Below are 24,893 nucleotides of genomic sequence, written 5' to 3' on the forward strand. Positions count from 1 at the left end.
CATTAAAAAAAAAAACTTATAACACATATAAAAAACAGTGCATTGTTAAAGATTAAACCACTTTTTTGACTCAGGAACCCTTTAAATAGAAGAAGTGTCTAAGTAGGGCCCCTGGTTGCAGTTTAACCAAAGATTTCCCGTCTAAACGTCTTCATGAAATAACTGTGTAAATCTTTATGAGTTCAAATCCATTATGTCATAAAGAGACAAAGATTAAACTTTCATTGCCTTCTTTTTCTGTCCTGTTAATCAGCTCGTGACCCACCAGATTTATCATGTGACCCTTTGGAGGGGCCTGGCCCCTATTTTGGGAACCACATGACTAACTACTTAACTGTATATTAGGGATGCACCCATTGAGAATGAGGGCAGATACCGATGTTTAAAACAACACATTTTGCCGATTTTTTTTTTCAATAACTGTAGTTTTGTAATTATTAATGCCCTCGTCTGGATAAGGGGACAAAATTAACTTATTTATACTAATTATAAAAAATAAATGTATTCAGGAACTTCATCACACTCTTTGAGAAATCATTAATTCAATCTTTCAAATTCCCAATACATCTTTTTATTTAAACTTCTTTCACATAAAAATCAGCTTTTTTAAAAATAATTACCTGAAAAGCCTCTTTAGTCTGTTTTAGAATCACCGGATCATAGTACAAACATTTTTCAGTGCTTACATAGCCGAACAAAAATCTTTCTGAGAACATAAACACTTTATGTTAGAATTACATTTAATGCACAATTAAAGCAGTTAAATAATAAAAACATCGGCGCATGCAACCTTATTTGCTGATGGGTCCAAGTCTGTCAACACGGCCGATATTGGCCAATTCCGACAGTGCATCCCTACTGTGTATGAAACTAGCTCCATCCTGACCAGCCACATCAGTAAAAGGCTACATCTGCAAAGATGCATCAGTTTATTAGATGACTTTTTGCTGCAGAAGTTTAATACTTTCTCACTGAGAGCTAGTTGGATGAAAATATTGATTCTAGTTTTATCTACATCCAGAATCATAGCTAAGCTCAGAGACTGCAAACTTTGGGAACAACTAGCCTGTTAAATTGTTACACATTCCTCAGCACCTGTAAAGCTCACTTATTAACAGCAACAATTCCCTGCAAATGAATGGTTCTGTGTGGGACTATTTCTTGGCTGAGAGCAGCTGCGTGGCATCCAGAAGAGACTCCGGGAAGGAAATGGTCATGGCCAAGAATTAATTCCTCACATAATGCCCAGATAAAGAGTGAACAGTCATATTTTACACTTCGATTTGTTTATGGATGAAATCAACAAGCTGTTAATTATTAAGCTAATTGAGCCTAGCTTCCTGTTTCCACTTCTTGGTGCTAAGCTAAGCTAAGCTAACGGGCTGACATTAATCTAACTCGCAGCCAGAAAGTGTAATTTGCAAAATGTTGAATAATTTCTTTCAGTTCATTTTACTGATAATACTCGCATAGTTTGAACAAATACTTAATATTGAGTACTTTTAGATAGTTTGAATGATACTTTTCCTTTAGTAAAAACTCTTGGGACTGCCACTAATGACTATTTTTCTATCGATTAATCTATTGACTATATATACTACTACTAGAGATTAGTTGATTAATCTAAATGATTAATTTTCCTTGATTATTACACAATTTTTTAAACGCTATTGTTTTCACAGCATTCCCAACACAAAGAAATGTGCTCAACATAATGGCAGAAGTAAAATAACTACTCGCGGAAGCCCTACGTGTTCGAAGCCCAATGCACCTGAACACACTAACACACAGACACACACACATTTACATTTTCTCAAACACTTATTCAATGGAATTTCTAATTAAGCAAACAGACGACTTTATGGCTTAATAAGTGTTTTAAAAATCCCCCTCCCCACTAATGAATAGACTTCCAGGTGGTTCTGCCTTTTCTGGCAGTCCATCGTCCAGAATAGCGCCTGTGTGTTTTCGTGCATAGCGCTAGTGCTGCTGTGGTAAGTATTTAGTTTGTGAGCAGAGTCTGTAAGGAGGGAGAAACATGAGTTTGCATGATTTAAAAACAGGGGGTTAGTGAAGATCTTGCACCCTGGGCTTAAACAATTAGATAACACACAGCCTGCTGAACAGATGATGATCAAAAGAACATTACACACCAACCTGTCTCCTCTTCCACTTGTACAAGGCAGCTGCACGCTGTCGAAGGGAAATGATAAGAGACTGCTAACCACAGGCCAAAACCAAAAAGGAAATTCGTGTGAAATGTGAGGAGCGGAGATGGGAGGGTGCATCACATTCAATCATCATTTTCCCCCAAAATCCCTTTTCATGTGCATGAAATGATGGGCTGTTCCCCCACAAGTCATGCTGTAAGTGTCGTACAGGACACCCAAAGAGAGTGAATCACTCTCACACACACCATTCATACAGAGCCGGAGATTATCTGTGTCAGTCACACAAGAGCAGCCACAGAAGTAACTCTGCATAAATCCTGCAAGAGTCATGTTGTAGTTGTAGTCTAATAAGTCCAAGATGAAACATGTTATAATTTAGTTTTCATCGGTGGTGGTTGGTTTAAATGTTTTTAATGTAATACATTCTTTGGGAAACACTGATGACTGTAAACCAGGGTTCCCACGCGTCCTGGAAAACCTAGAAAACCTGGAAATTTAGAGACTAGTTTTCCAGTCCTGGAAACACCTGGAAATTGATTAAAATGACCAAATATCCTGGAAATCATTTATGTTGTCCTGGACATGACTGTCAGGTTAGGTTGGTAGGATAAGCTGTAAGGTATGACAGGTTTGCCCTCACCTGGCACACAACGTCTCCTCTAGTGGTGGCTGTATTTTTAAACCCATTGCATTTCTGAGTTTTAACCCTTTCGAGGTTGCTGTATCTGGTTAGTGTGCAGTATTGAAGCAGCAGATTGTTAGCAATGTAAAGTCATTGCAATAGTTATATTCCTGTAAATATGAGCACACATGTAATTTTATGTTAAGCATGTGAAGTGAATAGGATTGTTTGTTAAGATAATATTATCGCGATTTAAAATGACTTCAAATTAATTTAATATTAAGTAAAATTATTACTTAAAAATGATGACACATTCTAATGTCAGCTACCCGGAAGTTTGCCGCCTCAGCTCGAGTCTAGGCTCCCAGAGCTGTCCTGCGAGCGATACAAGATTGAAGACTGTATTACAATCTTTTTTTTTTTTTCAATATATTGCTATGTTCTTTCAGGTGTAACTTGAATAGATGTAGGTTAATGAACGACTTCACCCCGCCATTCCGCCATTACACAGAAGATGGAACATAACTTCATCATGAACCCTGCATCATTAAAAAAAGGAGGAATAAAATGTGTCGGCACTAGGCCTACCGGTAAATTATAGGACCGTTTGAGAGCAAGTGCTGTCCTGTATTGGCAAGAAAAACTCCTGGAAACGGTCCTGAAAATGTCTTACAAAGAGTGTGAACCCTGCTGTAAACATCAAGTTAACTGGTTGGTGAGGCAGTTATTGTAATTAACTTGAGACGTCTCCAGTTCTCGTAAATGCAGATTGTCCTCAGCACTTCTGATAGTGGGACAAGCTGGGTTCAAAGACGCTGCACGACTAACAGTATTATTTTATCATGAATATAAAATGAATCTTAACTTGCGGATGCCTCACTGATGAGTCACTAGGCAGTTGCTCAATGACCTAATCATCTCTTTAGTCCAACATTAACCTGCTATCACGTTATTACGCTACATAAGTGCATTAAATCCTGTATGCCGTACAGTGGGTCCCTGTGGAGCGGTCTGGATGATTTTTACCTCTCATGTCCACTCCCTCCCCTACGATCTCATCTCTGCTCTTTCTCTCCTTCTTCCTTTTCCTTACAACTCCTGATGCTTTTGTCCTCAGTCACTAATTGTGTCTTCCTCGTGTCTGGTTTTGTCTCCCCAGAGAGCAGTTCCTCAAGTCCAACGCCCAGCTCACCTTCCGCTGCCGTCAGCTCCTCTCTGAGCTCTCCTACATCTACCCCATCGATGTGGTGAGTTCAACCTGACGGTGCACTGCAGCACAACACAACTGCAACGTCTCATGTGGTCAAAGAAACAAGGCTTTGATGGTGCAGAATTGGTGCAGATATTAACAGCTGTGTCTTATATTTAATTTTGTCTGATGCTGGATGTTATTTTCACTTAGCTGACACCGATGGCATGATTAAAGCGAATCCCTCTGCCGTTGTCAAAGCTGTTGTTTGTCTGCGTCTGTTTGATGATGTCTATAATACAAATCTTTTTTTTAAATCCACAGGCCAATCAGTCTGATTATGTCATCTGTGGAGTGAAGCTGCCGAACTCTGAAGACTTTCAGGGTAAGTCTTCATGTGGCTGCTTGTGTGTTTCAGGGTTACCGGAGGATAAACTGTGCTAATGCACGCTGAACAAATGTTTCTGCCCTGCTTCTGTACGTGTGGTTACATGAAGATGTGTGGTCAATTAAAGCAATTTAACATTAAACAGTTTAAAGGTGGATGATCTCATAGATACAGTATGTATGATATCACAGGTCTGGTTACTATACATAGCAATTTGGCATTACTGTGCTGACATATTACAGTCTTTCACGTGCAGAAAAAGACATAGTTTTATAATTGTAGGTACGTTATTTCAAGTCATAAAAGAGATAATGAGAAAATTGTCTCATCAATAGGGAGTGGACAGTTTTAGTAGCAGGTAAAGGTTGACATTCTTTCTTCCTGTGGTTGTTCTGTACAATCAAAATCACAATAATTGACACACAAAGCAACGCGTGTTGCCTCAGATACCGTGTGTGAGATCATAATCACTTTCCTGCAGCAAAAACAGTCATTAAATTCACATTGACGGACATGCACGCACGCACCATCATGGGTGTGTTTTTGTTGCGTATGTAATGATTTTTTAATTTCTCATCTAGTAAGAGACTGTAATCCATAGTACCAACAGAGATGAGGTAGTCAACAGTGAGAATCATAATTCCTGAGTCATTGCACACATAGAAATGCATCGACTCTCAAAATGTCCCCTCAGCGTTCGCTGTCAGTGTGGCTTTTACCCAAAGCTGAAATATCTGCTGAGGTCTCCTCCTCTCCAAAACAAACGACAGCTATGTTAGATTTAGATTTAATAGTCTTTAGACACAATGTTTATTAGTTTAAGTCACATTTTAGTCATTTTACCCTTTATAGTTTTAGTCTAGTTTTAGTCAATAAAAAGTCATCACATTTTACTCATTACTTTTAGTCAAAACGTTTCTCTCTTGAGAAAATATGACCCCCCTCCCCTCTCCAGTCTCCCTCTTCTTGTTTTTACTTCAGGTAAAATGAACTCTTTACATTTCAGCAGATCATCCGTACATTAAAGGAACAATGAGATAAGATAATCCTTTATTCATCCCACAACAGGTAAATTTACAGTGTTACAGCAGTAAATCGGAAAGTGCAACATTACAATAAGGTAGATATAAGTGCAAGTACAATAAGTGTATACTAAAAAATATGTTCAGAGCAAATACAAAGATAATACGGAGGACACAACATCTAAAGATGACTTTCCATCATCGCTTCACATTAAAACAGTTTGACTGAAGCAGGCAGCCGATGATCGCGTCAACTGTTACGCTTTTTCTGTGAGCGTGCACAGAGCCTGAAGCAGAAAGAGTTAACAGAGAACGTTCACAACCACCTTCATGATATCGCTTATTTCTAACGGGTTACCCAGTTACAGGAATGAACTGTTTGTATTATGACACAGAGTGGACGCGCAGTGGTGGAAAATCTGGATTTTGAATGTCCGACAGCGCACCAACATTTTAGTCCCGTGAGCTCACTAAATCTTTCATTTATTAAATTATGGAGTTAAAAAGAAAGTAGTCGGAAATGTCTTAATGCCCAGCCCAAACTTTGTTAAGCGTTAACCTACAGGTAAAGCATGAGACTCATGTAGACTGATGTAGGAGTGTGTGTTTGTGCTTAAAAAAAGAAGACAAATCCTTGCAGCTTCGTACTTCTGTGTAGGTCCATCTCTAAAGATAAAGATTATTGACTCTAGAAACCTTAAAGTAAGAAAAAGGTTTGAACTTGTTGAGAAGGAAATTGTTGTAAAAGCTCGGATGGTTTGCATTTTCCTGAACATTTCTTTGCTTTTGATGACCTTAAAGAGTCTTTTCACAAGATGATTTATATTTTGTTACAGCATTCCCCCAGTGAGAGAGCCACAAAAGCACACAGTTTAATACCAGAGACACATTATTAAGCAGCAGGACATTGAAAAGGCTTTGTGAGCAGGCAGTTTGAGCGATAGAGCTCTTGTTATCATGTTGGCTCGGCGGGTTAGAGTCGGGGTCGCGCCGTATGTGTTGTGATAAATGGGATTCACTGTCACAGCGAGGGAAACTTGATGACTTCATGACCTCTGAGATGAATTGGATGATTGAATGGTTAGCTCTGGTGTGCAGCACTTGTCTAACACTGAGAACACACTGTCCACTGTCCACTTGACATTCCCCAGCCTCACAGCTGGTGAGACCCCGCGGGCCTCTGAAGCCATAATTCAAAAATACCGCTCCCCGTCTCCTCCGCTCCCCGCTGTCCCGCTCCACCTGTTAACATCTTTTAACAGTGCAGTGACGTGCACAGCAGTGACAGACAGCCCGTTTGTGTTTGCAGCAATCACTTGTTCCCATAAGGTGGAGGCCTGTGTCTGCTTCTGTCTCCCAGTCCTGCATAGGTGGACACCTAGCAGTGAGTAAACACCTGAGCATGTGCTGTGGAAGGAGGCCTAACAGAGAACATCCTAATACACTGACAGCTAACTCCTCCCTCATGGTCAGGTGGCTTTTGGTTTGTGGAATGGAGAAGAGAGATGTGATGAAGTAGCCATTAATATTCACCTCTAACCGAGAACGTGTGACCCTTATACACCATGATAAGGCCAGTACAACAGCCAGAGATGTTTCAACTCCATGTATTTCTTCCCATTACAGATTTTGAAACCCCTAAATTCTGATACTAGTACAATGGTCTAAAAAAAAAAAAAAAAAACGTGCTTTCCATCACCCAGCAGTGGTTGGTCTGCCAGAGAGGGTAGGCGGAGCTAAGCAGCTGCTTTTCCGCTCTCTGCAAGTGTTGTGAGTAAACAGTAATCTACTATGGCTGATCAAACAAAGAGAAGATGGATAACTACAGATACAACTTCAACAAGAAGTGAAAATCCAAAGAAAAAGAAACAAACTCGACGCTCAGATGAAGCAAACAGTCTGAAAAGGAAAGCGACCGTCAGCCAGGAAAATCACGAGTACGAACCATGACAAAGGGAGCCAGTCGTAGACGTTTGGTCAAATTGAGAAGTGTGTTCTCGCAATTACCGATTACAGCCAGTGGGTGGCGCTCAAGACCACAAACTTGTAAAATTTGAGATTGTGTCTTTAATACACATGGTTTGTTTGTTTTGGAACCATGAACACTGGAGGAATCCTTAACTAAAGACAAGCAGAGTTCCTAGAAACCAGCCAAGCTAGTGTTAGCGGCAGCTTGTCTGTGTTTCCGCTGAAGCGTCAAAGAAAAACAGTTTTTAACAAGAAAGTGCTTTATTTAGTGTTTTTACCCGTTACATCGCCAAATCATTTGTTTTGGGAGAGGAGGAGAGCTTTCAATGATTCTGCTCCTGTTAAAAATGTTGTGAACAATCAACACTGAAATAATCCTAAACTGTAAACAAGTGGAGCGTTTAGTAAAAAGGCTAAGCTAACAGCTTGGCTGTGTGTCCTCTGAATAGTGACGTAAGAAAATACTGATCTTTAACTTCAAACTGGTTTAAATTCTGGCCAAAATCCCTCATCAATATATAAGATTTTTTATATCTCGATAACAATATATATCATGATATATCATGTTTTCTGGTAATTTAACAAATAATTAGTCTATATGAAATAACCACATGGTAAAGCCTATTTCTGGATAATCCTGTGTGAGTTAAATACTTGACAAAAAAAAAAGTGCTGAGTTTCTGTTTTCACTTGGGCTGAGCCTGAGTCCTTTTCTGCACGTTAATGTTCATGTTAATAAACAGCGCCTTCCTCTATGGTTCGCTCCAGGTTCACTCCCACGTGTAAGGATTGGAACATAAAGCGTTGTCAAAGTGACGTAAAAATTGCCCTAGAGCAGTTCAGCTGCTGGTTTGTGACATCACGATAGAGACAATAAAGAGAAACGCATACCATAAACATTTTCATATTGCTTTAACGATATACACTGCCTGGCCAAAAAAAAAGTCTCCACCTGGATTCAACTAAGGAAATAGGTGAGAGCCTACCATTGGAAAATTACTGCATTGATTAATATGTTTCAGCTGGCAACAAGTTATTTAACCCTAACTGATGCAGTGAAGAACCATGTTGGAAGACGTATCCTGTGGTCGTGGAAAAGACGTGACTCATTGCCACGATTCACCGGTCTCAAATAATGAAAGACTGGTTCATGGAGCATGAGACATCATTTTCACTCATGGATTGGCCACCGCAGAGTCCAGACCTTAACCCCATTGAGCATCTTTGGGATGTGCTGAGAAGACTTTACGCAGCGGCCCGACTCTCCCATCATCAATACAAGAGCTACGAGATTAATGCAACTCTGGACAGAAATACATCTTGTGACGTTGCATGAGCTTATCAAAACGATGCCATGGCGATTGGTGCATCATATGTGTCATCAAAGCTAAAGGCGGTCCATCTAAATATTAGAGTGTGTGACTTTTTTTTGTGCCAGGCAGCGTATATTGTCATATTGCCCAGCCCTATTCTCTGCTCGCACTGCACTATTGTTGTTTACTATTGTCACATAATAACCTTATGAAATCTGTTCTTCTTTGAGGCTCTATAACAGTTGTTGTCAGTGGCAGCCGTTATACATCTGTTTTGGCAGCAAAGATCTGAACTGTCTTTGGTGGCAACTTTCTGTGTAGGCTAATGTCCGGTGCAACAAAGAGGATCATTCTCAGTATAATAGGTCGATTTTTTGGTGCTAATACATTATGTTATTGGATCTGACCATAGTAGAGACAGTATGGAGAAGCATGCTCACCCCATCACTGACCCCTGCTCTTGTTTGTGTGAGGTCTGCATCAGAGAAAGCTGTTCAAGTCCAGATCTGCCTGTCTGTCTAAGCCAGTTTAAAAGGGCCTACAGGGGAGGATGTTCCACATTACAGACAGGGTCAGTTTGAGTCCTAATCCCACTGAGGGTCAAAGAGGAACCGGGTGGCACTCTGCTGAAGACCCTTCAGTGTTTCACATTTAACTGAGCTTTCCCCATCAGCTCAGTCTGACATCTTACAGCAGTCTCAACTTGCACCCTAAGGTGTTGCTTATAGTTTCATGTCCTTTAGTTGACCTAATATTCCTGCTGGTGTGATCCAAACCCTCCAGAGGCCAGGACGCTTTTTACTCCAGGTCCTTTTGTTGCTATAGATCGTAAAAAATGCAGAAAGGATAATGATGCAAAGCAGGCTTTCTGTGTTTTTTTGAGCCGAAGAGTCCTCCAATCACAGTTGCCGCAGTCTATTATTTCAAAGCATGAAGATAAAACCACGGTGATTTGGAGGCTTTGCCTCGAGCAGTGTCCTGCTGCTGCTCGAGTATGTGAAACCACTTAGCGTGTTGTCTTGAAACCATTTCTCAGGACGGTTTGCTGTCTCTCTCTGCCAGTCAGAAAGGATCAGAGGCAGCCAGACTCCCAACCTTAAACTTCTCTGGACTCACAGGGGATTGTTAGACGTGATGCTTTTGCTTCTCAAGCACATATCTGAGAGAAATTGTGCCTCCTGCTGCAGCCAGTGTTTTCAGCTGTGTGTGAGTGTGTGTGTGTGTGTGTGTGTGTGCTGTGCAACATTTTGTATCACTTTCAAAACACTTTCCCACATGAATGCAACTGCTCCTCTTCCTGTTAATACTCGCTGACCGAGCTGTCTTTGGTTGGATGTTTGTACATTTGTGTTTGGATTCACAAGCTGTGGACATGTTTCTGTAAACACAGTTTATTTTTCCATGAAATAAAACTACACTCTCCAAACAAACACACATTTCTGACTGTACGCTTTGAAGATGTTGATGTAATGAAATACTCGCTCTCGGATGATTGAGATGCTGCTGTTTGGAATTTAATCAGCATAACATCAGAAGCTGTGGTGTGTTGACGTAGATCACCTAAAAAGGCCATGGATGGATTAACAAGTATAACATTTCCTGTCTGCTCAACAAAACTTGACCCGATGTTTGATTACTGGAACGTCTTTCTCACTTTGTGTCCCGCAGCAAAGGATGATGGGAGCGTGGCAGTCGCCCTGGGTTACACGTCGCACCTGGTCCTGATGATCTCGTGCTTCCTGCAGGTCCCTCTGAGGTACCCGGTGATCCACAAGGGTTCACGCTCCTCCATCAAGGACACCATCACTGACAGACTCACCGAGAAGGAGAGAGAGTAAGTAGACTCCATACTTAGAAAACAAAAAGTAGGGATCATCGAATCTTTAAGTGCATCTCTTTCATCACAACTGCATGTGTCACAAATGCCTCTACCAGCAGAGAGTCTCTTGTGGTTGATGTTGGGTCATACTCATCCTTGTCTGAACTATATGATTACATCGCATCCTAACTGCGAACAAGCATCACAACATCGTGTTGCATCGTATACCACTGGCTGCTTTGTGCCCACACTGAATGTGTTAAAGATGTACATCTGTTGCGTCATGGCCAGGTTAGTGTAGTTACAATACACAAGAGCAAATACACATGAAACTAAGACCCAAGTGTCGAAACGTTGTGATTATTAAAGCATTTTGTGGCACAGATTAAGTATGCGGGATTTGCCGTTGTTTGGTTGCTGCTGTTTTTGTGATCGCCCTGCACCGATACGTGATGTGCGTATAACTACCCTCCCTATGATGAGAATACTCTGTTGACATAGAGATGATAAACTAAGAGTCTCATCTCACCTGAGGCTCTGTCTGGCACGTTTCTGTTAGCTATTAATTACGGGCTCTGTAACTGCAGAACGGGCCAATGTAATAAGATGATTATTTGATTATGTTATGGTCTTGTAACTATGCAACGATGTCAGAATTTATAAAAACCCTTGTTGTGCTATGATGAAGATAAGTGTGGACACAGATGCTCACGTATGCACCTCAGAGGCATTTTGACATTCCACACGTGCAGGTTAAACTATAATCAGCGGTGTTACTAATAGCCACGGATATTAGATCACCTGTGTGGGTGTTGAAGAAAGTGGTAAATGGCTTGTGTGAAAACCAAACCCAAAAGCTTTCTTAAAGGTAATAAAAAACATGATGTCACCAACATCACTGAAATATCAGTGGTCAAAAACTGCATCTGAAAACGTGCAGAATTTTAGTTAAAAAAAGTAAAGGAGGAATTTATTTGTACATAGGCAATGACACAGAGGATTTCATTCAATAAGCATTTTCATCCCACAAAATAACTCCCAGAATTTTTATAATAAAAGAAAGACCTCAGGATGATTTATACAGTTCAGTACAGCACATTCTAATAGAAAACAATGCAGTCAAATCACCGACGCTCGCTTGTGTCGTTACATTTAGGACGGAGTGTTGGTTCAACTTTGCCAAGATATTTGGATTGGTTGGTTGCAGTGTTAACTTTGGGCACCGTTTTAGATTTTGGGTTAGTCTTCAAACAAAAATGCTTATTAGTTTTAGTCACATTTTTTTTTGTGGCTTTTGCCTTTATTTGTCAGGACAGCTGAAGATGGACAGGAAATGTTGGGAATAGAGAGTGGGGGGTGACATGCACCAAATGATCGGCAGACTGGGACTCGATCCTGGGATCAGTGCAATGAGGACTATGGCCTCCGTACATGGGGCGCCCGCTCTACCAACTGAGCTAAACCAGCGCCCCAGTTTTAGTCACATTTTAGTCATTTTTACCCTTTACACTTTTAGTCTAATTTTAGTCTACAACTTAAAACATTTCAGTCATTACTTTTAGTGAAAACTAATTCAATGAGCCTTTTACAGGCATAAGAAATCTGTATCAAGGTGACAGGTTGTAGCAAGTGTTTGAATCAGTAAAGCAACATTTCACTCTCTTTACACTTTTGCTTGTGTAATATTCGGACTCCTTACCTTAGATAATCCAGCCTGGATGCACAGTGGGGGAAAATATGGATTTTCATTAACATTTTAATCCCTTCTCGTCTCAGTAATGAAAACAAAATATACGTCAGTTTTTATTATCAACAATCTGTTTTAGTTCGTCAACGGCTCGTCTTTGTCATGGAAAAAAAGCTTGTTGACATTTATCGTCATTATTTCCGTTAACTGAATGAACACTGGTTGGTTGCCTCTGCCTTTAAAGCTGCAGTAGGTGAGATGGAGAAGAGAGCGGACTTTGCTTCAAAATTTGAAAGATCACAACCTCCAGGCCCCTCCCCCTCTCTCTCCGCAGCACTCAGTCCTGCCTCCAAAGCCCTCCCCACAGAGGAGGCTGTCATGCGTGCGCAGGCTAGTAACCACGGCAACTGAAGGAGCCAGATATATTCACTATGTAAAAATGTGACACGACAACATCCGCAGCCGTTGTATTACACCACCAACACTATCAAAGCAGATACACATCAAACCAGCGGAAATCAGTGTCTTTGCTGTGAACTGTAATCTACAGCTAATTCTAATCAGCCAAACCAGCAGCACTTAGTTTGCTAACAGAGACTGTGGAAAAAACAGCACCAACTAAGCAGTATCTCACTGATGTTGTGAACATCTAGCTGTGAGAGCACAGGCACACAGAACTATCAGGAGAAAGTCTGAAACATGCTTACTGAGAAGTGCTAATTTTCATAATGAAATACACATTTTTTCTAGAATAATAGTCTTACTTTGTTCCTCGTCCATCCCTTCTCTCTTTCTTTGGCTGGTTTTGATTATGTGTGTGTCAGAGGGAACGTTTTTTACTCTATCAATCTCAGTTTAACCATCGTCTATTAGGATAATTTGCATGGTTGCATATGTTGAATTGACATCACAGAGAAGTCTTGTTAGCAGCACACAGAATCACGTCTGCCTGTGAAACTTGGAGCTCATTTAAACAGTCACTATAAATGAATTACTGTACGATGAAAGGGGCATTAATCCGTTTTCCCAGCTGGATTCAAAAAGCATTTAACATTTGTGACAATTTAAGACTGTTAACATGAAAGTACTTGTGGTCATACATTTTTATGTCATTAAACCATTAAAGCCACATCAAATAACCCAATGCTACCATTTCAAAGACCATGAATATCGTAGGTAGTACATTTCCAGCCTTTCCAGCCTTGTTACACTGTTTTTCTATTTAAGGCCCTTTATTCAATACAGAGTCGTACCATGTATGTACTGAGTTCTGGAGAGGCTTAAACTTCACTTCTAATCTAAGCTTTTAAACCAAATCATCTGCAGTCAAACCCACATTAATGCAGCGTGTAAACAGTCTTTAAATGATCAGAATGTAACGTATCACAGTCAAATACATGTTGAAAATTGCTTCTGTGATAATATGAATAGATCTAAAATGATGTAAATCTACCACCTCAGAGGTGTCTGTATTTCTCTGTCTGAGGTCTCTGCCGTTAGATCGTATGTTAGCCTTTAATTCCTTTTCACTGAGCATAAAGGAGGTATCATATTTGTCCTCATCACACCCCTCAGCTGCATTACTACACTGTCCTGTCTTCCATTAGCTGGTTGTTGCAGCTGCAGTTTTCAGTGTATAATCCCTTACTACATTGCCATTATTCGTATAGTAGACCTTAAATTATTCGAGCAACATTATTCACAGGTGCAGTGGCCTTTAGTTGTATGCTTCCTATTATTTTTCATGTACTGTAAAATTCGGTGTATAAGAGGCAAGTTTAATACATTTTTTTCATCTAAAAAGTGGGCCTATATACCGGTGCGACCAATATACCAGTATAAGATGCAGAGAGGTATGTTATTGTGTTAGCGTATTTTACCCAGACGATAATCCGGTGCCACTTATAATCCCTATTTTACGGTAAATATTTGAAAAGATTCTGATGTCATTAAAGCTCACTGAACTACCAACCTTTCTGGATACAACTACTGTACACTCCAGATATGTCACACCTATTTTAATCTAATCCATAACCTAGTTTTCATTTTCTCAGAGCTATAATCTTTATATTTGATTTAATATTTTATAATAATATTGTTTTATAACATTAATCCAATACAGAGTTTTCAGACTGTGTGTGCTGGATTTACTCGTCTAATGTGACCGGAGATTTAACACATGCTGAATTAATTAATCAATGCAGCTTCTCAAGAGTCTGTATCTCATTTGCCACATTTGGTGTGAAGAGGCTGACTTCTTTGTGTAGCTAGTTGTTTTGTGACACATTGATGTGTCACATCTTCTATAGATTAATAGTCAGGCAATAAATAACCTCTTGTTAAGTCTGAATCTTCCATAACTACTTTTATGCCTTTGGAAATTGTTTTTCTGCTTTAATTTTTTCTGACTGCAGTTGCAACACTCATGGTCTGTATGTCTGTTTAGCAGTACATCCATGCACATTATCACACATGACCTGTAACATACTGCAGTCTGCACCAGAGCACTAGAGCTCGACCTGTGAATTTGGACGGATCAACATATTAAATACTCCGGTTGGTCTCTGCAAAGCAAAGAAATGTCAGAACACATTTTTTGCAGAACATAATGTGTTTGCAAAAAGATCGCTCTGTCCCTCAGGGGCTGTCTTGTTAAGCTTTTTTGTGTGTTGCCCAATTTTTTTTTTATGTTCAGAACATCTGACACGAAGCTCTGCTGAGACTGATAATCACCGAGCTCATTTAGTGCCAGCTTATTTATGACCCCCTCGAGCTGTAACCACTTAGCTTCCTTTCTTTGCAGCATCATTTTTGTTCAACCGAGAACTATTTATGATTAAAAATACTTAGTTGACACAGAGAGAAGAAAATGATAAACTAAGAATCTAACCTGACCTGGGGCCTCTGCCTGGCACGTTTATGTTGGTCATGAATCGTTCAGGCTCTGTAATTACAGCAAAGGGCCAATGTAATGAAATTATTATTTGTATTTGTTATGCTCTTGTTGCTGTGCAACACGTCAAAAAACCCTGCTGTGTTTGGATAATTGCACACTTTGGACACATGCTCAGGTATGCAACTAAAATGCATGTTGACATTCCACACGTGCGAGACCCCCTTTCAAAAGGTGTGAAAGGGGGAGTGATGGGGAAGGTTATGGTATAATGAGCAGTGTTACTAATAGCCATGGATGTGGGTGAATGTGATTGCCCCTTCAGTGTTAGAGTTGAAAGTTTGGTTAGATTCAAAGCCACAGGAACAGAACAACACAGATCAAAGTCCAGAGTCATGCTTCAACTCGCCAGCTCACAGTGCTACTTTATTGTGCACGGCCTTGTTGATGTCAGCAGAATATTTCAAGCCATGTTTGCCAATATTAGTGCATATCATATGTAGCGTTTATTTCTGGGAAATGATGACATATTTGCATTTTGGAAACACTCATTGGCCTCTTATACGTGTGAAGTGAAACGTCTGAGCCCCGTGCAGTCTGCTGTGATTTAAATTGGCTGTAAAGAGAGAGTTGGGGGTCGTTGAGACGGCTCATTATATCAAATTATTTAAATTGGTAAGAGAAGAGAAGCAGGCCACATGGTGATGTTAAACCAGGTCATTATAACTCAGAGTGAAGGCCAGGAGGCCGCACCACTGTTTTGTTCTTGCATGGCAGACATCTGAAGTAGGGCTGGGCGATATGGCAACAAATAAGATCAAATATATGTTTCTCACAATATACTGTATATTTGATATTGCTGCTAGTTTAAAGAGAACTCTGATGATAACAGAACCTGAAGACATAAGATGGTTCATTAGAAGAAAAGGAATATGCAATTTAAATGTTTTCTATAAGCTAATATGTATGTTCAAACACATTTATTCTTTCATGTCAGTGAGGAGCCTTTCAGCAATCACCATCAACATATAAACATCATCCGCCCTCACAACATGTAGCTTTGTGATAAACCTGGTGAGACGTGTTCCTTTGTTGTTGTTGTTTTGAGTAGCATAGTTTAATAACATGTCCTAAAGTAGTCTATGAAACATTGTTAAAGCTGTTTTATTTTTATAAATAGACATAATGTGAGCTGTTAATAACACTGAAGCAGTTTTCTGCTAAAAATCAGTGTTTTTCAGACTTTCTTCAGCAGACAGATGTCAGGAGGGGCTGCGTGCTGATCTGCCACTAACGATGTCACCTCAGTATTTAGATTAAGATTCCTTTAGTAAAAGAGACATGGTTATTTAAGGGCCTGTGTCCACTAACGCCCACAACCTCAATTTCAGAGCGCTTCTCACCAGCGCTTACTGTTGCTAGGTTACTAAAGTTGTCTGGCAGCACTTCCGCTTCCCTTGGTAGTGACCGGTAAGTCTGTTTTAAGTTGCTCTGTGTTCTTAATATTTGCTTTTATTCAAGAAATTTTACAAGGAAACATAAAAATAATGTCAACAATTCTTGTCCTGGCGTTACACCTGGAAATTGTACCCTCGAAAAACTACGAAAGGATTAGCTTCTCCTCTGCCAATGTTGTAGACAAAGTTGATATTTGAAGTCCCGCCCATTTTGGATATTTGGATTAATCTGTGAGGGAGAAGTTACACTATTATCAGTTGAGAGCACTGTGAGGGCAGCGACAAAAAAACAGCTGATGCCGAGGGCGATTTGCGCTGAGGATGCTGAGCGCTGAACTGTGTTGGTATTGATTGGAAAAAAAGGCGCTGCCAGCGCAAAATACGCTGTTAGTGGACACAGGCCCTAAAACAGTAAAAACCCTTAATAAAGACGTTTCTTTGTAGCTCTTTGGCAGGTCTTTTGTGGGTTGCGAGCTGAGCTGCTGCTTAAAAAAAGTCTGCAATATTTCCCTCCAAACGAAATGTTTTTTAATCTGGCAACAAGCTAAAAACTGAAGACTGACTGGTTGTTGTTGTGTTTATTTCCACTGTGTCATAGGCTGTTTGAGCAATTTATATCCAGTAAAAAGTGTCCAAAGTTCATCATCATTATTGATGTTAAATTTATTGAAGTTACCCATCAAGACCAGCCGTTTTTGTCAGCCATAGGTGTAACGTGGTACAGGTCAACAGGTCCTGTGTTTATTCCTTCTCTTATAGCTCCTCTCAGCACAAAACTAGTGACTGCTTATCCCTGGTGGAGGCACATGGGAATAATGCTTCAATAAGCACTGACACTTTCACATCCACATGTGTCATACATAAGAGGACAGACAGCTGGGAGAAAGCGTGTGAGAAAAAGACACGATCAGACACATTGGTTGAGAGGCCATCTCTGTCTGTGTGGGTGATTATTTCACGAACAGCTGGAGAGGCTCACTGTGAGTCACTGCACCCATTTTCAGTCCTACCATGCAGGATAATTTACACCATCATCCTGCGACACAAAAATAAACTTGTAAGCTCTGTGGCTGCTGAACAGACACAACCATCAAGCATCACCCTTCTGTGTCCCTGCGTGAGGCCAAACTCTCCAGAAAACTTTCACCCCCACCCCCTGCAAATGTTTATGACCCCTGAGGTCCCGGCAGGCTGCAGACACGCAGCAAAATGATGTGTGGGCAGACGGAAAGCAACCAGCCGAGCTCGGAAAGTGCACAAAAAGAGGTGATTAAAGTGTCGGAAAGAGGCAGCCAGCGGTGATAAGTGAGGTGGCAGGGGATCAGTTTCTCAAAGCGTGGTCGGATTAGCAAGCAGTCAGTCAGTTATAATGGCCGGCACATAGGAACCTGATGAGGCTAAAGTTGCATGTTGCACTGTAGGCCCCTGTTAAATAGTGTTTGTCCTAGCTCGTGTTTTTGCAGTTGTATGAATCTTTGTGCCTGTTTTAGATGAATCCTTAAAGGCTCAGCGGCTCTTTTCTACAGCTCTACTTCAGTGTCTAGCGTGGTTCAGATTTTAGTGGATGAAATATTCGTTACTTTCAACGTACAGGGTTCCTTCGGAGGCTAGATGTATCTTTGACTAACTTCTAGGGCTGGATAAGTATGGAAAAAAGAAAAGAGAGGATGAGAAAATAATTGTGTTTCCTATTTTATTTTATAGAACAAAAAAATTCAGAATTCCCAAAAATACATAGATGATACAAGCAGAGTGTTTTGGAGCATTAGCACAGCCAAAATGAGTTAATGTAGAAACTCTGTTCTTAATGGAGTAATTTTCCTAATGGAGCTCATCATCGTTTCCACTGACACAGTAAATGAAGGAGGCTGAAACTCAATTTCTAAGTTATGAGAGAGACAAAGAACAGCAATAAAATCCAGTGTACACAAATGTAGGTCTAAGGTTAGGGCTGCAACTAACGACTATTTTGACTAGTCATCGAATATTTAAACAACTAATTGACTAATCAAATAATGAATTATATCATTACTTAATGTTTCTTATTGAGCTATCAGCCTTTAAATATAGTTGGAGGTTCTTTTAAGCGTGCTAACTAACAAAGACAATAAATTCTTCATTCAAAAAAATTTCTTTTAATAATCTTTGCTGCTGATTTGGCTCCTACTGACCACACAGAAAAATACAATATCAAGTTTTGTCCATTTTAAACCAAGGTCAGATAAAGTGCTGATGAAAAAAATGTGTTTGTGCATTACCGACGTGCTCACTGTCTTGTCTGAACCGCAAAAAGGCAAGGACTCAAAATGCAGACTGGACACAGATAAAAGTTCACCCAGGGATCTTTAATACAGTAAAACAGGTCGGTACACAGAAAGACGGTCAGCGAGGCAAAGGTATCCAAAGGAGCAGGCAAGAATCAAAAACCAAATAAATGGGTCAAAAACACCAGGAAATACAAGGAAACACTAGGAATGCTGGAACGAAGTACAAAGACTAACGAACTGGCACTGGGGAAGACACAGACTGAGACTTAAATACCCAAGAGGAGGGGGAGACGATCAGACATAGGTGACACACATGAGGGTGATTGCAGGTAATCAAGGGAGCGGGAACCACACAGGGAAGTGGAGAGATCTGGAATGAGATGGATGTGAGTGACAAAATAAAACACAGGAAACAAAAAACAGACAAAAAATATCAAAATAAAATAATTCAAACACATGAACTGTGACACTCCCATGATAAGAAAGGTCCACTTGGGGCGCTGGTTTAGCTCAGTCGGTAGAGCAGGTGCCCCATTTACAGAGGCCACAGTCTTCGACGCACTGATTCGACTCCCGGTCTGCCGATCATTTGGTGCATGTCATCCCCCACTCTCTACTCCCAACATTTCCTGTCTATCTTCAGCTGTCCTATAAATAAAGCCAAAGGCCTAAAAAATAATCTTTAAAAAAATAAAAAAAATAAGAAAGGTCCACTTTAAAAATCTGATCCTTTTCTTTGCAGCGTTGAGGGTGAAACGCTCCCAGACTTTAGGAGATTTAGAACACGATGGTTTTCAGCCGTCGCCATTTTGCTCTGTTTGTTCTGTTTACCTGTCCCTTCCTGGTCGCTGGTTTGCATGCGAAACTCTCAGCAGAGATAGTAAGTATGCGAGATGGCTCACCCCTCAGCAAACTCTGCTGCAGAAAATGATGTTATGTCTGTGCACAGCATGAATAACACACGTGATGGCGTAACCAACTAATTATCAACAATTATTTATTGGTAACTAATTTTGTGATCAATTTTTGTCGACAATGACGACTAATCGTTGCACCCCTAGTATAGATAGTTCTGCACTCGTTACTTGAAGAGAAGAGCGCAAAAAACATGTGTGGATGACAAGCCATAATGTGTAAATGCGAGTTTTCAAATCCCAAATATAAAGCCTGGAAACATGAAAGCATAAATAGTAACAATGTAACATACAAGTTTAAAACTACTAATTTACTTAATAAAAGTCAAGCTTTTATTTTGTCAAGTCTGGAAATTCAAGTCCAGCAAAGCTGCTCAGAGCTCTTGCAATAGCTGAGAAAGTAAAGCTGGATCCAGCCTGCTCTCTGAAGTGTTAAAAACATGTGTCTTCACTTTGGTGTAAAGAATAAACAAAATATATCATCTTTTTTCATCGTTTGGCTTATTTCAGTTTTATTCCTTTCCACCTCGGGGCAGACAAATGGCTGCCTTCTATCATATAATCTGATATTTTGCCAGTCAGGGCATGTGGTAATCTGAACTTCACCCTCCAGCTCTTTGGCTCAGGACAGAGTTTGAAACTGGAAGAAAGGTGTGGAAAATGACTGGTGTGTCACTATGTATGATTTGACCCTGTGTGATCACAGAGTCCCCCGCCTCCCTGTCAGAGACATTCTCTGAAATCAGTGGACTCCAGCGACATGTTGCGCCCACATTCAGTCCTGTAGAAAGTCCAGTTCCAGTGTTTGTGATTGCAAAGGGAGAGCCGGGGAGATGTGATCCAGATGTCCAGTGTCTGATTGAGACCAGAGCCCGGCCATTAAAAAAGCAAGCGCTGCCTCAAACAGACGTCCCCCCACAAGTATTGAGCCAAATCAGGTTTTTTCCCTTTATCAGCGGGTAAAGGAAAATGGATGTAAGTGGGATTTACACATCGCTGGCTGGTGCAAACACAAAAGGAACTGTGAGTGGAAGTAGTGAATGTGAATGCCAGGAGAGGAAGGGCAGCTTAAGACGTGAGCAACCTGTGAGCTCCAAGTAAAGAGGTTATTGTTCCGGGGCTTCAGCGGTTTCATGTCTCTTAACATGTACCATGTGCACAGAAAGAGAGGGGGGACTGCACCCAGAGCACTGAGAGGCTGCAGGGCAGGCCAAACATCCTGCTCAAACACACATAATACAGGAAAACATACAAACGCACACAGGAGGAGAGTTTGGCTTTTTAGTGTTCCACTTAACATGATTAAGTCGTTACTGCAGTTTCAGATTGATCAACAATTCAATAACACGTGGATCAGAGGAAGTGATGCCTCTTTTCATCCGCGTCCTGGGCGTTCTGTGTGAAAATAGTTTGGATTTCAAGGGAAATGATGGGTGTACAGACAAAGCACAGTACTGTTACAAGATAAAACACAAACATGGCATTGACTCCTTTTACATTAAAACATGAGAAACGTTGCACTTTATAGTAAACGACAGAAGTTCTATTTATTAGCCAATCACCTTTAAGTTGGTTATTGTGGGTTTATATGCATGTGACTCGGGTCGAATTGAATTAAATCAAAATCGTACCTAGTCATACTTTGTGATATCAGTGTATATTGTTTTGTATAGTACTGTATCATATTGTGACAAAATTTGTGATTACAAAACTGAAGTACAGATGAATATAATAATAATGAGAGTTTACAAAATGTTAAAGTTAGAGATTTAATTCTTAAAGGGCCAGTTCACCGATTTTCAGCCTCAGTCCTATCATGCTATTATGGGGAGCTAATGCCATATGATGGAACAAAAACATGCAAATTCGCTCAGTGCCTTTGGAGGACGTTATCTGCTCTCCAACGTGCCCTGGAAAACCTCGGCCAGACTACGCAAAACACATTAACGATGCACCGGTACATTGTCCGCGTATTTCAGATTCTGTGCCGAGTCATTGCCTGCAGCGATTTATGTCCTTGACTGGAAAACGGTAGTATTTCACTCCAGCGTCTCTTGCTGGGCCATTCCTCTCAGAGGGAGGGGCGCAATGCATGCTGGGGGAAATCTTTGTATTTTTGTTTCTATCTCAGGCTCCTTTTCACATAGAAATGATCATTAAGTGTAATATAGGTCAAGAAGTTAAGATGTTGTACTGGGTTCAGTGAGAGACCACAGATTGTCTGGCATCAAACAAAATATCCTGTTATTTAAGCAGAGTGATATGCACATGTTTGGTCACTGATCAGTTGCTTCATTCTTCAATAAAGAGATGAAGGAGGTGATCAGCTTTGCAGCCAGAGCGCCTAAATCAAACTCCTACAAACATCTCATTATTTATGTCTCTATGTCGACTACAAAGGCGTCCTGGGAGCGGATGGACTGTTTACTTGTCTTTTGAGATTTTCTGTCCAATCACTCAAGGACAATGGCAGGAATGGTATGTTTATAACAGCTCTGAAGAAGTCAAGGAGGCTCCTCTAGGCTGACAGGTTAGTTGCATATGCAGCCCTTCATCTCGGAGCCCCGCTGATGCACAGCCTGTTCCTTTGTCCATACTTCATTAAAAAGATAACAAGAAGCATCTGTGCTCAACGGCTCTCTGAAGGAGAAGTTAAAGGTAAAGGCCCGGCCAGCAGGGAAAATCTAATATAGGGCTGCAACTAACGATTATTTTCAATATCAATTAATCTGCTGACTGTTTGGACGATTCATTGATAAATATTTTAGTCTTTAAAATAAAAATGTGGGAAAAAAAACATATTGCAGTTCCAAATAACCCAAAATGACATAAAATTGCTTCGAACCAACAGTCCAAAAAGTCATATGTTTCATGTACTGGCATAAATGACAAAAAAAGCAGCAAATCTGTCCATTTAAAGACTCTGGGAAGGAGCAAATATTTGACATTTCTGCTTCAAAAAAAGTTATATCAATTATCAAAAAGTTGTCAAATATTTTTCTTTTGATTGACTAATCGATTAATCGTTGCAGCTCAAATCAAATAGTTGTGTTTTCTTGTGCATAAATTAATAAGGGAAAGTAAACGTTTAACAGTTGTTTAGTTGGTGTCCGCTTGTCTTTAGTATCACCTCTCTTTCTATTTTAAACAGTTTACTATAATGAGCTTAAGTATCATAAGGTTAAAAACCCCTAACTCTGCTCAGGGCTCAAACATTTCATTTCACACATATAAAGGCCGACAAGTGCTTCCAAAATATCCATATTTGATAATATATATATATATAAATTCTTTACTAAAATATTCCATAAAAATAAACAAAAAAGGCTGAAGTATTCTGCTGATATCAACAAGAACCGTGCAGCATACTTTAGGAGCTGACAGGTGCAAGCATGACTCAGGACTTTCATGTGTATTCTCTTGTTCCTGTGGCTTTGAACATAACAAGACTCTTCACATTAACACTTAGGAAGCAATAATATTCACCCACATCCACATCCATTAGTAACACTGCTGATTATAACATAACCTTCCTGCACGTTTGGAATGCAATATGGAAGTAAGGTGCATACCTGAGCACGAGTCCAAAGAGTGCTATAATCATAACAGCAGGGGGTTTTGATTCTGACTTGTTGCATAGTAACAAGAACATAACAAATACAAATAATAATTTTACATTACATTGGCCCTTACTGTGATTACAGTGCCTGCACGATACATCAACGTGCCAGGCCCCAGGTGAGGTTAGATTATTGGTTTATCGTTTGCTTTTCTCTGTGTCAACAAAGTATTTTCAATTATGAATAGTTGGTTCAACAAAAATGTAATGTTGCTGTTACAGGAAGCAGAACATTTATTTCTTGGGATGGCAATGCCTGTATGTCTGTTCACATCTTGGTCCAGACATCCCAACAAATATAAGCATGTAATAATATACGTCAGTGAGTCCCAGAGAAAGAGGCCGGCTAACTCTCGTGAGCTGCTTTTCTTGTGGAGCCACCAGGAAGTTGACATTTCATAGTTTTAAAGAACAGCTCGTCATATTTAAGACATAAAATGCTCTGCTTGAAATAATAAATTGGGTCTGATATGTTTTTTTTCTGCTAAATGTATTTAATTACCTTGTAAAAATCCTCCCAAGGCGTCTTCTCCTTCTGCCTCATTAAAAATTCCATAATCTGCATAGGCCCCGCCCACTACGCAAATTTCCAACCACTCTATCCGTCGCAAAAACAAAACCCGTCTCTGCCATCGTTTAGTGGCAACCTGTTGAAACTTAGCTAGCTTGAAATGTAGTAATCAGTAGTAGTAACGTTAACGTTAGTAGTCACTAGTGAGTTTGCAAATATTACGATGACGGTTACAGCTGGCTCGCGCATCACTGAAGTGGTTGCCATAGGTTACACATAATGATATGCATAGCGTCACCCCGTCCATTAACGGGATTGGCTCCTTAGGTTTGTGACGTCTCAAACCTGCCAATCTGAACACGTGTTGTTCAGCCTGTCCTTGGTACACTGCAGTTTAACAGCAGACAGGCCCAGCCATGGAGATGATGCTGATGTTGTCCCTGATATGTCTTGTAGCACATGAAGAACACCACATGGAGATGTTTACAAGGTTAAACACTGGATTTTCACTGGTGGATTGTCAGTAGATTTTTTACTCACAATAATGCCCCCCTCATCATGAATGAATCCCCAGGATGGACTATTTATATAGCTCGTCCAATTTTTAATTTTCAGCATACTTTGGTTTATGACCAAATGTCTGAAAAACTAACAACATTAAGGGAAGGATCCATTTGCTTCCCTTTTCAAAAGTTTGAGGGGGCGACTCCACTGATTGAATAAAGTGTAATTGAATGAAAGCAGATGAGGAAATTGGCCTACTTCTCAGTTAATTTATTACCTCATAAAACATTTTCCTAACGAGTTCATGGTCTACATCTGTAGTTTAAAATGTTCTCCAATACACTTTGTAACTTATGGACCCTTTAGAGTAAATAAAGAAGGAATTGCTTTTCAGCTGTGATTGATAAGTCGCTATAACAGCAACCTGTTGACTAGGACAGAGAGGTAGCAGTGGGTGTTGACCCTGTCACTTTTAGCTCCATAGAACACAATGTTGTAACGGCAAAAATGCAAAACCTGAGGTTTCAAAACAAAGTCCACAAACCAGTG

General features: G+C 40.2%; 1 protein-coding gene across 2 annotated transcripts in view; it reads left to right on the forward strand.

Annotated features, from left to right (window-relative positions):
- The window catches only part of uvrag (UV radiation resistance associated gene), a 126,025-nt gene that overhangs the window by 42,166 nt on the left and 58,966 nt on the right, over positions 1-24,893 (forward strand). For both annotated transcript variants that reach the window (XM_069669334.1, XM_069669341.1), the window contains exons 10-12: positions 3,953-4,040; positions 4,307-4,367; positions 10,342-10,507. In XM_069669334.1, the coding sequence (XP_069525435.1) occupies positions 3,953-4,040; positions 4,307-4,367; positions 10,342-10,507 (315 nt within the window). The remainder of the gene's footprint in view (positions 1-3,952; positions 4,041-4,306; positions 4,368-10,341; positions 10,508-24,893) is intronic.

Source organism: Semicossyphus pulcher, unplaced genomic scaffold, assembly GCF_022749685.1.
Source record: "Semicossyphus pulcher isolate SPU_LCO1_2020_fin unplaced genomic scaffold, fSemPul1.0.p SCAF_10, whole genome shotgun sequence".
Taxonomy (NCBI): domain Eukaryota; kingdom Metazoa; phylum Chordata; class Actinopteri; order Labriformes; family Labridae; genus Semicossyphus; species Semicossyphus pulcher.